The 14,636-nt window shown below is 35.4% G+C and overlaps 1 protein-coding gene across 1 annotated transcript in view; it reads right to left on the reverse strand.

The window, feature by feature from the left end:
* DENND6A (DENN domain containing 6A) overlaps nt 1–14,636 on the reverse strand; it is a 48,640-nt gene that overhangs the window by 27,249 nt on the left and 6,755 nt on the right. The window contains exons 2-4 of the mRNA XM_041761682.1: nt 6,664–6,702; nt 6,521–6,563; nt 1,508–1,620 (exon numbers count right to left, since the gene is read on the reverse strand). Coding sequence (XP_041617616.1) covers nt 1,508–1,620; nt 6,521–6,563; nt 6,664–6,702 — 195 coding nt within the window. The remainder of the gene's footprint in view (nt 1–1,507; nt 1,621–6,520; nt 6,564–6,663; nt 6,703–14,636) is intronic.

Consider the following 14,636-nt stretch of genomic DNA (forward strand, 5'->3'; position numbering starts at 1 on the left):
TCAGTCTTAATAAAATGAAGTATCCTAATGTAAAATTTCAAAAGATACAGAAAGGAGTTAAATTGCCAATCTGAATCTTACAAAGCCAGTTCTATTTTTACCTAATAAAAATGAAACACTAAAATGCTTATCAAAAATAATTTGAAAGTAACTCTTACTTATTAATTAGTTATTAATTAACTTGAGGTTATTAATTCTATAATCTAAAGAGGGATAAAAACAAAGCTCAAAGCGGGTTCTATGTAGAAAGTACAAAGTGTCACAAAGAGGCCAAGAGGAAAGAGATTACCTCTATCTGGGGATCAGTAAAGATTTCATGGAGGCAGCTATTTTCAAATTGGGCATTGAAAGATGGATATTATTTAAACAGAGACAAAGACAGTTCAGGTTTGAGCAAAAATATGCAGACAGAAAAATACAAGCTACCTCAGGAAAAAAGCACATAATTCAGTGTGGCTAAAATATGCCAAATGTATATAAAAGGAGATAAAGTTAAAAATTGGAAAGGTAAAGGTCTTATTTTGGAAGGCCCAAAAAGTAAAGATAAGGAAATAGTTAACTATCATTAGCTCTTTACTCATTAAGCAATAGTCATTTTATATTTTTATGTAATACGCATGTATACTTTTGTTAGCAGCACTGTGTAAAATATATTACATTGAAAAAAAAACATAAAAGATGGGATGTCTTTGGGCAAATTTCTTATCCTCAACAGCCATCAATTTCCTCATTTGCAAAAGGAACTCTCTCAGAACACTGTAAGGAGGATCAATAACACACGCTTATTAATACAGTGCCTAGAACATAACAAGCTCCAATAATTAGTAGCTATTATTAACAGTTGAAAGAATATGTTAATAGCAATATCAAAAGATCATGGAAAGGAGTAGATGGCTATGAGTCGACGATACGTGGACTATCAATGCTGATTTCAGGCAAATAATGTCATTTCAGGCAAATAATGTCATATTCAGGCAAATAATGTCATATTGGACGTGCTGATAGGACATCCAGATGGAAATGTTCCTCACAAGTTAAGGGATGGAAATGTGGAATACCAAACAGAAAGTTACACTCTGAAATCACCTGAATTATTAAAATTGTCTTTAATAAATAATAACTGTAAAAAAAGCTTATTAAAAAAATAAAAAAGAGACAACTACAATTCTATTGTAAAGTAGGGAATCTTCAACTCTGAGTGACATTTATTGGTATAGTACCACCCTAACTCCAGATCTAAACAAAGAGTTAACACAAATGGAAGAAAATTACCTCAACATTGTAATCAATTTCTATAGATCATAACCGTACTATGTGTTTCAAGAACTGTAACTTTATAAAGTCTCTTACTTTCACACATGCTGAATCCTTATGAAACAGACTCACGAAATTTAGCAGTAAAATACAGTAATAACACAAAAGCAAAATCTTTCTGAATGCCATAAGAGATAGCTGAGTTCTAAAGTTTCCTCTCACATGGACATTTTTCTATTACTACTTTTCCAACCTTTAAGTAAACTGGTAAATCTTTGTCATAATGATCCAGGAGACAATGCAGTGACACCCTCCTCCCAGAAGATTGTCGAAACCTAAAACAAAACTGGGTATCTCCAAGACAACCTAATGAAAACAAAAATGAAAGTAATTAAGAATAGCATAGTATAACATTTCTTCATCCAGATTCACCAAATGTTAGAACTAAAAAAGTCCTGTCATCTATTTAAACCCACTCTATTCTGTTTTACCATAGAAACAGGAGATCCTGAAAGTTCAAGTGACTTGTCCAAAGCCATCTTTGCTGGTTAGAGGCAAAGCCACCAGCAAAACACACATCTTAACTCTAGGTCTCTTTACTATTTTTTCCTTTCCATTTTTCCCACGTAATTAAGAAAATTTTAAACTGTTTGTATGTAATGTTGACTCACAAACATAATAATAAGAAAAAGAAGCCAAATACAGAAGAACATATCCTGTTTAAATCCATTTATGTAGTGTTGTTTTCTTTTTTTTTTTTCCTTTTAAGGCAGGCAAAACTAAACTATATTAGAGATTATATATATTAGAGATGCATAGTTGGGTGATGAAAGTATAAAGAAAGGCAAGACAATCACTCTAAGAATCAGGATTGTGGTTGCACTTGGAGGGGGATGGAAAACAGTGCTTAGGAGGGGACAGGAGGGGGCTTGTAAGGCACTGGCAATATTCTATTTCTAGACCTTGTATATGTTTTATATTGTACAATGAGAAGGTTTTTTAAGAAGACATAATACAGGAGACTCAGGAAGTGCCCAAGTAATAGATTCACTATTTTTCTCATTTTAACGTAAAAAGTTTTTGACTAATGTTTTTAAACATCAATCATTTCTAGTAAACCTCTTAAGACATGTAAACTTCACCTAAATGGCCATAATTACAAAAAACCATTTTTACTTTAAGTGTGCACCATGGAAACAAAACTTAGACTGTGATTCTTTCCTAAAGACTGCTAGTCTAAAAAGTAAAAGGCATATTAAATAACTTGTCACTGAAATTCTTTCTGGCTATTATATTTAGAACTGATAAAATGATACTAAATATGATATGTGCTCAAGATTTTACTACTATTATACAAAATAGTACTTAAATTTCCTTAGTACATGACATTCTTAACAAAGGAAGCAGAAACTTTATAATATGTTTAAATTTTTTAAAAGCAACTTAGTATATATACCTAAATGCAATCATAGAAACTAAAATTTCTTTGGTGGTGGAGGAAAGAAACACGGGGGACTGGAGCACAGGTGAAGTTAGTTTCTTGCTACAGTAGTCTAGAAATAAGGAAAACACATGAAACCTGAGATAACAGAAAATACTTATAGCATTTAGTTTAAGAGATTTATATGTTGATGGTTCAATTTTTCCCTTTAGAAGATATTTAACTATTTTTTTTAAAAAAGCCAACAGACACACAAAAAAAACACTCAACATTACTCATCAACAGGGAAATGCAAATCAAAACCATAATGAGATATCACCTTACACTTGTCAGAATGGCTAAAATAAAAAACACAAGAAACAAGTATTGGTGAGGATGTGGACAAAAAGGAGTCCTCTCACACTGTTGGGAGGAAAGCAAACTGAGGCAGGCACTGTGGAAAACAGTATGGAGGTTCCTCAAAAAATTAAACATAGAACTACCTAACAATCTAGTAATCACGCTGCCTGGGTATTTCCTAAGAAATACAAAAAACATTAATTTAAAAGAATGTATGCACCCATATGTTTATTCCAGTATTATTTACAATAGCCAAATATGGAAGCAGCCCAAGTATCTATCAATAAGATGAATGGATATTGAGGATGTGGTGCACATACACACACCATCCCCCACATCTTTCATGTTTATATACAATGGAATATTACTCAGCCATAAAAAAGAATGAAATCTTGACATTTGCAACAACATGGATGGATCTAGAGAGTGTAATGCTAAGCGAAATAAGTCACAGAAAGACAAATACCATACCATACAATTTCACTCCCACATGGAATTTAAGAAGGGAAAAAGAGAGAGAGACAAATCAAGAAACAGACCCTTAATTATAGAGAACAGATAGTTATCAGAAGAGACGGGGAATGAGTGAAACAGGTGATGGGGATAAAAGAGAACACTTGTATTGATGAGCACTGAATAAAGTACAGAAGTGCTGAATTACTATATTGTACACCTGCAACTAATGTACACTGTTAACACTGTACTGATATTAAAATTAAAAACTTAAAACATTTTTTAAAAAAAGAGAGAAAGAAAACTCCACCAAAAAGTACACATTAATTTCTGAAATGCTTAGTAAGGTAGAGCAGAAAAATGCAATGGCTCGTACCAACAATATAGATTTATTTTTGATGAGGTTGCAGGCTATCAGGATTATCTTATTCTTCCTAAATATCAGTTTCTGCATGCCAAATTTAAAAATCTGGTTGCCACTCTGTAATGTCTCCTTTCCTATCATGATAATGGTGAGGTCAGGATGGAAAACAAAGGTCTAGCCAGGTAAGGAGTTTATATTTCTTTAAGCAGCCTTTATGTGTGAAGAGGACCAACCTCTGAAATATAAAACAAGAACTATTTAACTCAGTTGACAAGACTAACATGACTAAAGCCTTTTTGACCTGGTGAACTGTCTTCCTGACCAATTCTGTACAGCTTGTAGGTGCAGCTGTCACTGGGAAGTTCTCACAGCATGTCCAGGATTTGAGAATGGAGGGGGGGGGGGCGGGATTTAAGGCTAGTAATAAAACTCCCTTTTCATAAAATTCAGCATTCCTTACATTTTCCAGATGCATGTTTCTTAAAATTCAAAATTTAGCTCCTAAAGATTAAAGTTACTTAAATCGAACAAGATACTGAAACATAAAAACAAACCAAAAAAAATTTTTTTTCTAAAGTCACAGGATCTAAGATATGTGTGGATAGCAGGTAGAGGAAATGGAGGATTGGTAAATCATTCCATTGGGAATCCCAAAAGCATTCTTCTTTATCTATATGCCAGTGAGTCTAAATGTGATTGTACTTTAAGTGTGCACCATGGAAACAAAACTTAGACTATGATTCTTTCCTAAAGACTGCTCTACTGTGCCTGGATTTCCTTACATAACAATAAAAGCTATTTTGGGAAAAAATTAAATCCACTTCAAAGTTGGCCCAGGAATCCCAACATGCATTTTATAAACATGTAAGTGAAACAAATTGGCTGGATAATCACAACTGAGACTAGTACTCTCAAATACATATAAAACTCACAGCCTATTGCTGTCTAGATTAATATTCATCTTCTAAAGGGTAGCCCGGGTGGCTCAGCGGTTTAGCACCACCTTCGGCCCAGGGCGTGATCCTGGGGACCCGGGATCAAGTCCCGTGTCAGGCTCCCTGCATGGAGCCTGCTTCTCCCTCTGCCTGTGTCTCTGCCTCTCTCTCTCTCCTCCATGTTTCTCATGAGTAAATAAAATCTTAAAAAAAAAAAAAAATCATCTTCTAAGATGGCAAGGTGTCTGTTTTTAAGACCTTTTGTCTATTTTACTTCTAAGCATAAACCATACTTTAAATAAAACAAACCCTACTTCATCTGATGTGCAACTCATAAGAAAGGCATTATAAAACATCTGTACACCACTCAAGTGCCTAAAATATTGAACAAATTCTGATTTACACGGACTTACACTTGAGTCTAACTTCTAATAAGAAAGGGACATAGGAAGACACTGACTACGAAACTAAAAATAAAAAAGACTATTCAAACACCATGGAATTAGCTTCTTAGCCTTGAAGATCATGCAGAGAGGTGAAAAAGAGAGCCATGAAACCCAGCTGTGATCTGAAAGAGAAGGGTGTGCAGTGGAATCCACCTGTGACTCCAATCACATAACATCAGTTCATTTTGTAATGCCTATAACTCAGATTGCCCTGAGTCCTGAAAGTCCAATCCAACGCTCACTACACTCAGAACTGCATGGGTAGACTTTGTAAGGAAATGACGGAAGATCCTATAGGACTTCTCTATCATTATTTCATTAATAGGCAAACATATTAAGAGATTCCAATAATTCCAAGCTAGAATAAAACTCCTGCTGGGATTTCTCAAAGGCTTTTTTTTTTTAAACCAAGATACCATTTCTTTTTTACATGATTCCTGAAAGCTGAGTTGCAAATGTACAGCAAAGAACCCTGGAAGCATTTAAAAGGAAAGGAGAAAATACTTTCAAAAATTAAAATGTCAAATCTCCCCTTTTAGATTAACTAAACTAAGTTAACAGGATATTAGAAGTAACGACAAAAAGAAAGGGAAATGGAGTGCCTTTGCTTCATAGGGTTCTAACTGTGTGTGGTCTAAGATGTGGAATGTTTTGGTCACTAGAAGCCTGAAAAGCTGTTTTGAAAGTGAAACATAAGAGGTAACCTGAAAGATTTGAACAATTAGGACCACACAAAGGGCAAGTTTGAAAAAGGCCAGCAAAACCAAGCTTAAAATAATAATAGTTTGCACCACTTATGTGGTGTTTTCAATACGCCACACACTATTCCACATGCTTTACGTATATTAACAGACACAAACTATTACAAGTAATTGATGGCCATGCTTAACTAGATTCACCCTGTGTGTGGGTTTTTTTTTTTTTTTAAACTTACTGCTTTCACAGAGTTCTTGGGTAAGCTTCCAAATCTTGAACTAAAAATAAGCTACTTTCTATAAATCCCTAGACATACCAATGTTGCTGGTTTTCGATCTCTTCACTACTTCAACAGTTTATTGCTCCTTGATGTTTTACCTCTTTACAACCTAACACTTATTTTAAAAGTTGAGCCAACTAAAATAAAAAAGACATGACTGGCATCATAAAACTAAGAATCACATCACTGACTTGTTAGGCTGAAACAGAGTTTGCATTCTAATACTCTATTTCAATCCACTTTTGCATATTAATAGTATGATCATATTCTTAGTATAAAATTCAACAAAAATGCCACATGAAAAATAGTTACCTGAATTTGAATCTGGAAAAGACAAATAGCAAATATTGGTTTTCTGAAAAAGAAAACAAAAGCTATATATGCTGACACACACACACCAATAAAAACAAAGAGAAATAGAATAGCAGACTATATGGAGCAATATTTTTACTTACTTCTTTATCAGTAAGTTTGGAATGTTGAGGATAAATTACCTGGAAGAAAAAGAAATAAATCTCGTTAGACAAATATACTGAGTATATATTATAAACATTAGCAGTACTTCTAATACTAGTTGGCTATGGTCAAATAGTTTTAAGAAATTGTTGACAAACTTCAATAATGACACATGGGAGAAGCTGGAAGAACTAAGTAGGATTTACATTAGGAAAAAAAAATTCACAAAGTTACCTCTAAAAGATTGGTGAAATCTTGGTTTATCAAGAACAATTTACCAGCTGATTTACTAACTCAAAGCTTATTGAGTTTTCTTTGGAACACTAAAATCTAAAAAGAATTTGATCCATCAGCTGGCAGCTACTTCAAGAAATAATGAATTTTTCAATCAATTCTAAGAAGTAATTCAAATCACCAGTTACTTATTAAAAGAAAAACTGGAAGGAGAAAACAATTATCCATAGTTTAAGAAATCTCAAAGGCCATCTCCCACCATAAAATCTATCCTAATTTCGGGATCCCTGGGTGGCGCAGCGGTTTGGCGCCTGCCTCTGGCCCAGGGCACGATCCTGGAGACCCAGGATCGAATCCCACATCAGGCTCCCGGTGCATGGAGCCTGCTTCTCCCTCTGCCTATGTCTCTGCCTCTCTCTCTCTCTCTGTGACTATCATAAAATTTAAAAAAAAAAGAAAAATCTATCCTAATTTCCTCCAACCCCTTTAAATAATCATTGCATTTTTTTAGGACAGGTCAGTTTAGTGCCTATAGTGATCAAGAGCACCTTCTGAGGGAAACTCCTTCCCCACAATCCCTGCAAAGGAAGCAAGTATAGGCCAGAACAGCTCCTGTCAAAACAAGCACTAGCAAACACCAGACCCAAAGGCAGCAGACTCTACAGGCCAGTCAACCAACTACTGAAATGTGGCTAGGTGTGAAAATTCTGACAATGCTCATGTGGACCAATCCAGACTCTCTTGGGAATATAAAGAAGCAATGAGGTTAAAAGCAGCAGGTTAGCTAGTGGCTAATAACAAAGAGTAGCTAAATTATTTTAATGTTGGGTTGCTAATGTGAGGATCCATGACTTCTCACTTCTGGAAGAATTCATGAGTTCTTCCATTCCCTCAGCTGCCCAAGAGCCTAATAATTTTCCATTTCCAGATATAATATACAGTAATATCACATTATAAACTGTATTAAAATAGTTTCACACATTTATTTCACTTATTTAGTCCTCACAATAATAGACAAGGCCAGGAGTGATATCCTCATTGTATATATAAGAAAACTACGGTAAGAAAAAAGATGGGGAGAAATAATAATAAGTACCTTCTGGAATTTTTAACTTTCACAATAATTCTGTCAATTCTCCTTGTATTTACAGAAGAGGGGACAAGTTCATAGTACTTTAAATAACTCTCCTAAAGTTTCCTTGTTTAGTAAGTGCCAGAGGCAGGGCTTGAACCAAGGCCTGTCTGATTCCAAAGTACACAAGCCACCATTCTCATTCCATCCTTAGCAGCGATCATTACTGTACAATCACAGCCCTCTTTCCCCACTAGCTAGCTAGGATGGGGCATATAATCCTTCTCAATATAGGGCTACAGGAAGGGTCTAGAGAGCTGATACATTACATGAAAACCACCTACCATACCTGGAATAGAGAATGACACCAAAGTCAATATTACTTCTACTTACTCTGTTTTGTACCATGTTCTGACCAATCTAAAGTAACCTGTCTCCACAATTCATGAAGGCAAGAATCTGGTCTGTTTTGTTCATCAATCCATCTTAACACCTAGAGCATTCTCTGCTGCACAGTAAACACTAAAAATATTTCTTCAATAAATGGATATGCCCTCAAATTAGTTCAACAACTCAGTATTTAATAATACATAATTCTTCTTTATGTGTACATAGATCTCCCTTGCTTCACCTTGAGAGCATTTTACCTTGTTACCTTTAAAAATGGCAAATTATAACCTATTTAGCTCTATTTTAAGAAAATCTCATTACATATAAGTTATCCCGGAGTTATCATATTGGTAAAATTTAGTGGCCTGTAACAGCTTTATATTAGACTCTAAACTCAGTTTTATGTGAGTGCCCTTCAGATTTTTCTTTCCTGCAATTAAAATATAAACTTATAAGCAAATATACAAAACTTCCTTTTCTTATTACATAAAGACATCACAGTGGTTTGTTCAGACTTTGGTTTCCTATGGTTTAAAATACCAGCATGACAATATAGAAAAAAATGATATGTTTTACCCATATATATGAGTATCTTATATATAATGTGTATATATATCTGTATGTATATTTAAGGGACTTATGCATGCTATATATATTTAAGCTAAAAAGATGTAAGAACTACATAACCTATCAAGTCTGCCTTTTAAAAACTCTGATTGTATTAGATTGTCAAACAGTATTCTAGAATTTCATTTTAATGTATTCTGTTAAGATTATCCAGTGTTTTATTTTGGAATAGATATGATATTCAAAAAGAAATAATGTATCTTTATATGATATAGGAATGCACATGTCCACAGTGTACTTAAGATCAAAAAATAGAAAAAAAAAAACATACTTAGCTTAAAAACTTCAATTAAACTCCCTACGTAAAAACAAAAAGTAACCACTGCCAAGTATCTATCTCAAACTGCACAAACTGCCAGTTACTAGATTATCTATGTACATACTTTATCTTGTTAAAAAAAAAAAAACAAGTATAAATATAAGTCTGGGCAATCAGTGTTAGTTTAGTTGGTTAGCTCCTGATAACTATACAGGCATTAATCAACTGTGGATTGGCCCCAGTACCTGGAGACGCCTCTCGCTTGAAGTTTCCTCTCTCCACAGCTCAAGTCCAGGCATCTCTGTCCCCCAGGCCACTGGCATTCCTGGGAGGCATCAAAGGGGGACAGAGAGCATCAGCTAATGTCACCCTGGTTCTGTTACCTATGTTAAGATCTTCCATGTTATATGAAACAAGGGAGAGGTGGCCAGGTAATCAGCCAAGAAAAAAGTAGGTTTATTTGATAGCATTATTAAGGCCTAAAAATAATGACATAGAATAAATATTTCACATCATGATGTAATAGGAAAAAAGTACCACAAGAAAAAATATTAATATAGATACTGAAAAGTAGTATTTTGAAATGTTTTTAATCAGGTTATTCTCTTCAAAGGTATGTCTGTCTGCCACTTGCCCCTGTATACCCTAACATTCCCAACTCAATGTAGGAGTAATTATGGTCCCAGATAAAGAAAAGAAAAGGAGGAACACCAGTTAACTTACTGCTAATACTACTTGGACATGGGAAAAATTCATGCCTGCCATGCATCCCAGTTATCTGTGAATGGATGCCTACCAGCTGCCATGTCACTCAGTGTCTGTTTCCATTACACTCTACCCAGCATCTCAGGCCTAGCAGAGACTACATCCTAGGCCTGCTTTAATCTCATATATAAACATTAACTCACATATAAACATAATCAAAACCTTAAAAAGAGGATAAATTCCAAACCTATTAACCCTAGCTGGCTCTCAGTTTGTGGAGTATCTAACTCTTGATCTTCTGGTTTTAAGTCTGAGCCCCACCATTGGGTGCAGAAATTACTTAAAAACAGAAGCTTATATTATTTTTTTTATTTATTTATTTTTAATTTTTTAAAATTTATTTATTTTTAATTTTTTTTTTAAGTGGGCTCCACACCAAGCATGGAACCCAATGTGGGACTTAAACTCACAACCCTGAGATCAAGAGTTGGATGTTTAACCAAATGAGCCACTCAGGTGCCCCCAAAATAAAATATAAAAAGAAAATTATGGGGGATCCCTGGGTGGCGCAGCGGTTTGGCGCCTGCCTTTGGCCCAGGGCGCGATCCTGGAGACCCGGGATCGAGTCCCACATCAGGCTCCCGGTGCATGGAGCCTGCTTCTCCCTCTGCCTGTGTCTCTGCCTCTCTCTCTCTCTCTGTATGACTATCATAAATAAATAAAATTTTAAAAAAAATTTAAAAAAAAAAAAAAAGAAAATTGTGTCTTTAATGATTAGACAATAACATTCATTCCAAACTGAAAATGGAAACTGTTTACAAGCAAAAAAAAAGAAAAAAAAAAAAAAGGTCTACATTTTTCAACTCGTTATGTGCCACATAATTTTAACAAACTGGCTGGAAAATATTTTAAGATATATTATTAACAATATTTTTTGTTTTTGAATATTTTATTTATTCATGAGAGACTCAGAGAGAGGGGCAGAGACATAGGCAGAGGGAGAACCAGGCTCCTGTTCCAGTAGGGAGCCCGATGCAGGACTCGATTGCCAGAACCCGGGGATCACACCCTGAACCGAAAGTAGATGCTCAACCACTGAGCCACCCAGGCGTCCCAATATCTCATTTTCTAAGAGAGTAGTGAGAGAGAACATGAATAGCAGAGGGAGAAGGAGAAGCAGACCTCCTGCTGAGGAGAGAGTCAGATGTGGGGCTCCATCCCAGAATAGTGGGATCATGACCCAAGTCAAAGGCAGATGCTTAACCGACTGAGCCACCCAGGCACACCTATAATACCCCTTTTAAAAGGCTTTTTAATATGATAAGTAAAGCAATGACACCCCAGTAGCAGTGAGAACAGCTAATACTGAGATGCTGACTGATAAGTACCATTCTGCTATAAAAAGAATCAGGGCTTCTTAGGGAGGTAGTGACTACAGGGTGGGACAGGAAAAATACAAGATGAGCCTGGAGCATCTTGTGGTGCCAGAAAGAAAGTGTTCAAAAAAAGGAAGGGGGAGGGCAGCCAAGGTGGCTCAGCGGTTTAGCGCCACCTTCAGCCCAGGGCCTGATCCTGGAGATCCGGGATCAGGTCCCACATCGGGCTCCCTGCATGGAGCCTACTTCTCCCTCTGCCTGTGTCTCTGCCTCTCTCTGTCTCTGTGTCATAAATAAATAAATACATAAATAAATAAATAAATAAATAAATAAATAAATAAATAAAGCAAGCTTTAAAAAAAAAAAAAAAGGAAGGGGGCATGATTAAAGAACATAGAGCCAACCTAAAAAGGTACCTATGCTCAAAGCTGGTTAAGATAGTATCCTTGAGGGATCCCTGGGTGGCGCAGCGGTTTAGCGCCTGCCTTTAGCCCAGGGCGCGATCCTGGAGACCCGGGATCGAATCCCACGTCAGGCTCCCGGTGCATGGGGCCTGCTTCTCCCTCTGCCTATGTCTCTGCCTCTCTCTCTGTGTGACTATCATAAATAAATAAAAAGAAAAAAAAAGATAGTATCCTTGAATCCATAATGATATAGGTAGATGGACAGATGGATGAGAAAGAGAGACAACTCTTCCTCATAAAAGAATTCTAACTAATAAATATAGAAGGAATAAAGAAAAAAAAATCACTACGAGACCACCAGAATAATAATTACTGTAGGTAAGATCCACTTACAGATGTTGAATTAACAGGCAAATTTTAGAAAACAAGATCCTGCACAGTTTCAATCTCTAACAAAATAAACACTTATTAATTACAAGAAAAATAGTAACTTTATAGTGGATAAACATGGCAGACATCATCTCAATCAAGTGATCAAGGTTAAAATCACCAATAATGTGACATTTTAACATCCTATACTCCCTGATATGATGGCCTGAAAAGGGCACATCATACCTGGGGTATTCTTCCCTGTAATTCATAACCTCAGACTAATCATGACAAAATACCAGAAAAACCAAAACTGAAAAACGTACTACAAAATATATGAACAGTATTCTTCCAAAATATCAAGACCATGAAAGACAAGAAAAGATTGAAGAGCTCCATGGATGGAAGAGAACTATAGAGATATGATACCTACATGAAATGTAGGAAACTGGACTGGATCTTGAAACAGATAAAGCACAATAGTAGAAAAATTGGTGAATCCCAATAAACTCTGTTGTTTAGCAAATTCTATCACGCCAGTATTATATTCTTAGTTTTATTACTGTACTATGTTTATGTAAAATGTTAACTTATGAGAAAGCTAAATGAATTACTTTTATAACTCTATGTAAACCAAAAATTGTATCAAAATAAGGTTCAAGGAAAGTAATACTTCTACTTCACAATATATTAAAAAAGTAACCCAAAGTGGATTAAAAACCTAAGTGTAATACTTAAAACTACAAATGTCTTAAAGAAAACGTAGGAATAAATCTTTATAGCTGTGGATTAGCAAATGGTTTCTTAGACAATAAGAGGATGAGCAACCAAGGAAAACATAAGTTTGCCTTTACCAAAATTTAAAACCCTTGTATTTCAAAGAACACTACCAAAAAAGTGAAGATAACCCACAGAATGGGAAGAACTATTTGCAAATCATGTATCTGATTAAGGGTCTAATGTACAGAATATAAAGAATTCTTACAATTCAATAAAAAAGTCAAATAATCCAATTTTTAAATGAGTAAAGAATTTGATTAGATGTTTCTCCAAAAAAGATATTCAGATGGCCAGTAAGTATATGAAAAGCCACTCAACACCATTAGTCATTAGGGAAAATGCAAATAAAATTATAATAAGATACCACTTCATATCCACTAGGATAGCTGTAATCAAAGACACACACAAAGACAAGTGCTGACAAGATATGGAGAAATTAGAACCCTCATATATTATTAACAGAAATGTGAAAATACAGCCACTCTAGAAAACAGTTTAGCAGTTTCTCAAAAGAGTAAACATAGTTACCTTACTAAACATCAATTTCACTCCAAGACAAGTGAAAACGCAAGTTCACACAAAAATTTATAAACATATAATTTCAAAAAAAAAAAAATAAACATATAATTTCCATCAAATAATGAATGGATAAACAAAACGTCGTATTTCCTTTTTTTTTTTTTAATTTTTTTATTTATTGATGATAGTCAGAGAGAGGGAGGCAGAGACACAGGCAGAGGGAGAAGCAGGCTCCATGCACCGGGAGCCCGACGTGGGACTCGATCCCAGGTCTCCAGGATCGCGTCCTGGGCCAAAGGCAGGCGCCAAACCGCTGCGCCACCCAGGGATCCCCGCAAAACGTCGTATTTCCATTTAATGATATAAAATTCATCCATAAAAAGAAATGAAGTACTGATATGTACCACACCATGGAGAACCCTAAAAATATACTAAGTGAAAGAAGTCAGACAAAAAAAATGCCACAGGTTGTATGATTCCATTCGTATGAAATGTATAGAATAAGAGACTCCATAGAGACAGAAGGTAGATTAGTGGTTGCTAGGGTCTGGGAGAAATGGCAATGGGTCATGACAGAAAGAAGACATAAATGAAATTTCCGTGGCAGTGATAATTCTGTTTCTTGATCTCTATGGTAGTGGATGGTATGATTACTTTATGAAAATTCACCCAACTTAAGATTTGTACACTTTCCTACATGTATGTTATACTACAATAAAAATGTTTAATTTAACAAGTGGGAAAAAATGGCCCCACACCACAGTATCAGAACAGGCTGGGCCTCAGTCTAAGATTCCAGCTTATTCAAGGTCAAAACTAAATTATGCTCCTGGAAAATGTGATCAGTTTGAACATGGAACGGACAGTGAAACATTTCTTGCTAATAAGAGTAAAGTTTAGATACAATTGTCCATTTTTCACATCATTCTTCATAGTAAATATAAAACATAAAGCACTTGTAAACAGACTAATTGGAGAGGGGAAGATCCCAGATTATCTCCATATTGGGATTATATAATTTCATAATAGAATCAGAGATTAGCAGCACTGAAGAAGCCCTTGTAAAATCTGGGAGCCTAAACTCAGGAGATCACTAAGGCTTTAACTCTCAAACCACAGAACTATATCAAGCTACTATGAAATGCTGCAAGTTCACAAGGAAATGTAAAGGCCCTTATTAGTACCTCAATGTTTAATGGCCTACCATCTATGCTAGCCTGGAAGCTCACTGAAGGGA

The sequence above is a fragment of the Vulpes lagopus genome, chromosome 7, assembly GCF_018345385.1.
Source record: "Vulpes lagopus strain Blue_001 chromosome 7, ASM1834538v1, whole genome shotgun sequence".
Taxonomy (NCBI): domain Eukaryota; kingdom Metazoa; phylum Chordata; class Mammalia; order Carnivora; family Canidae; genus Vulpes; species Vulpes lagopus.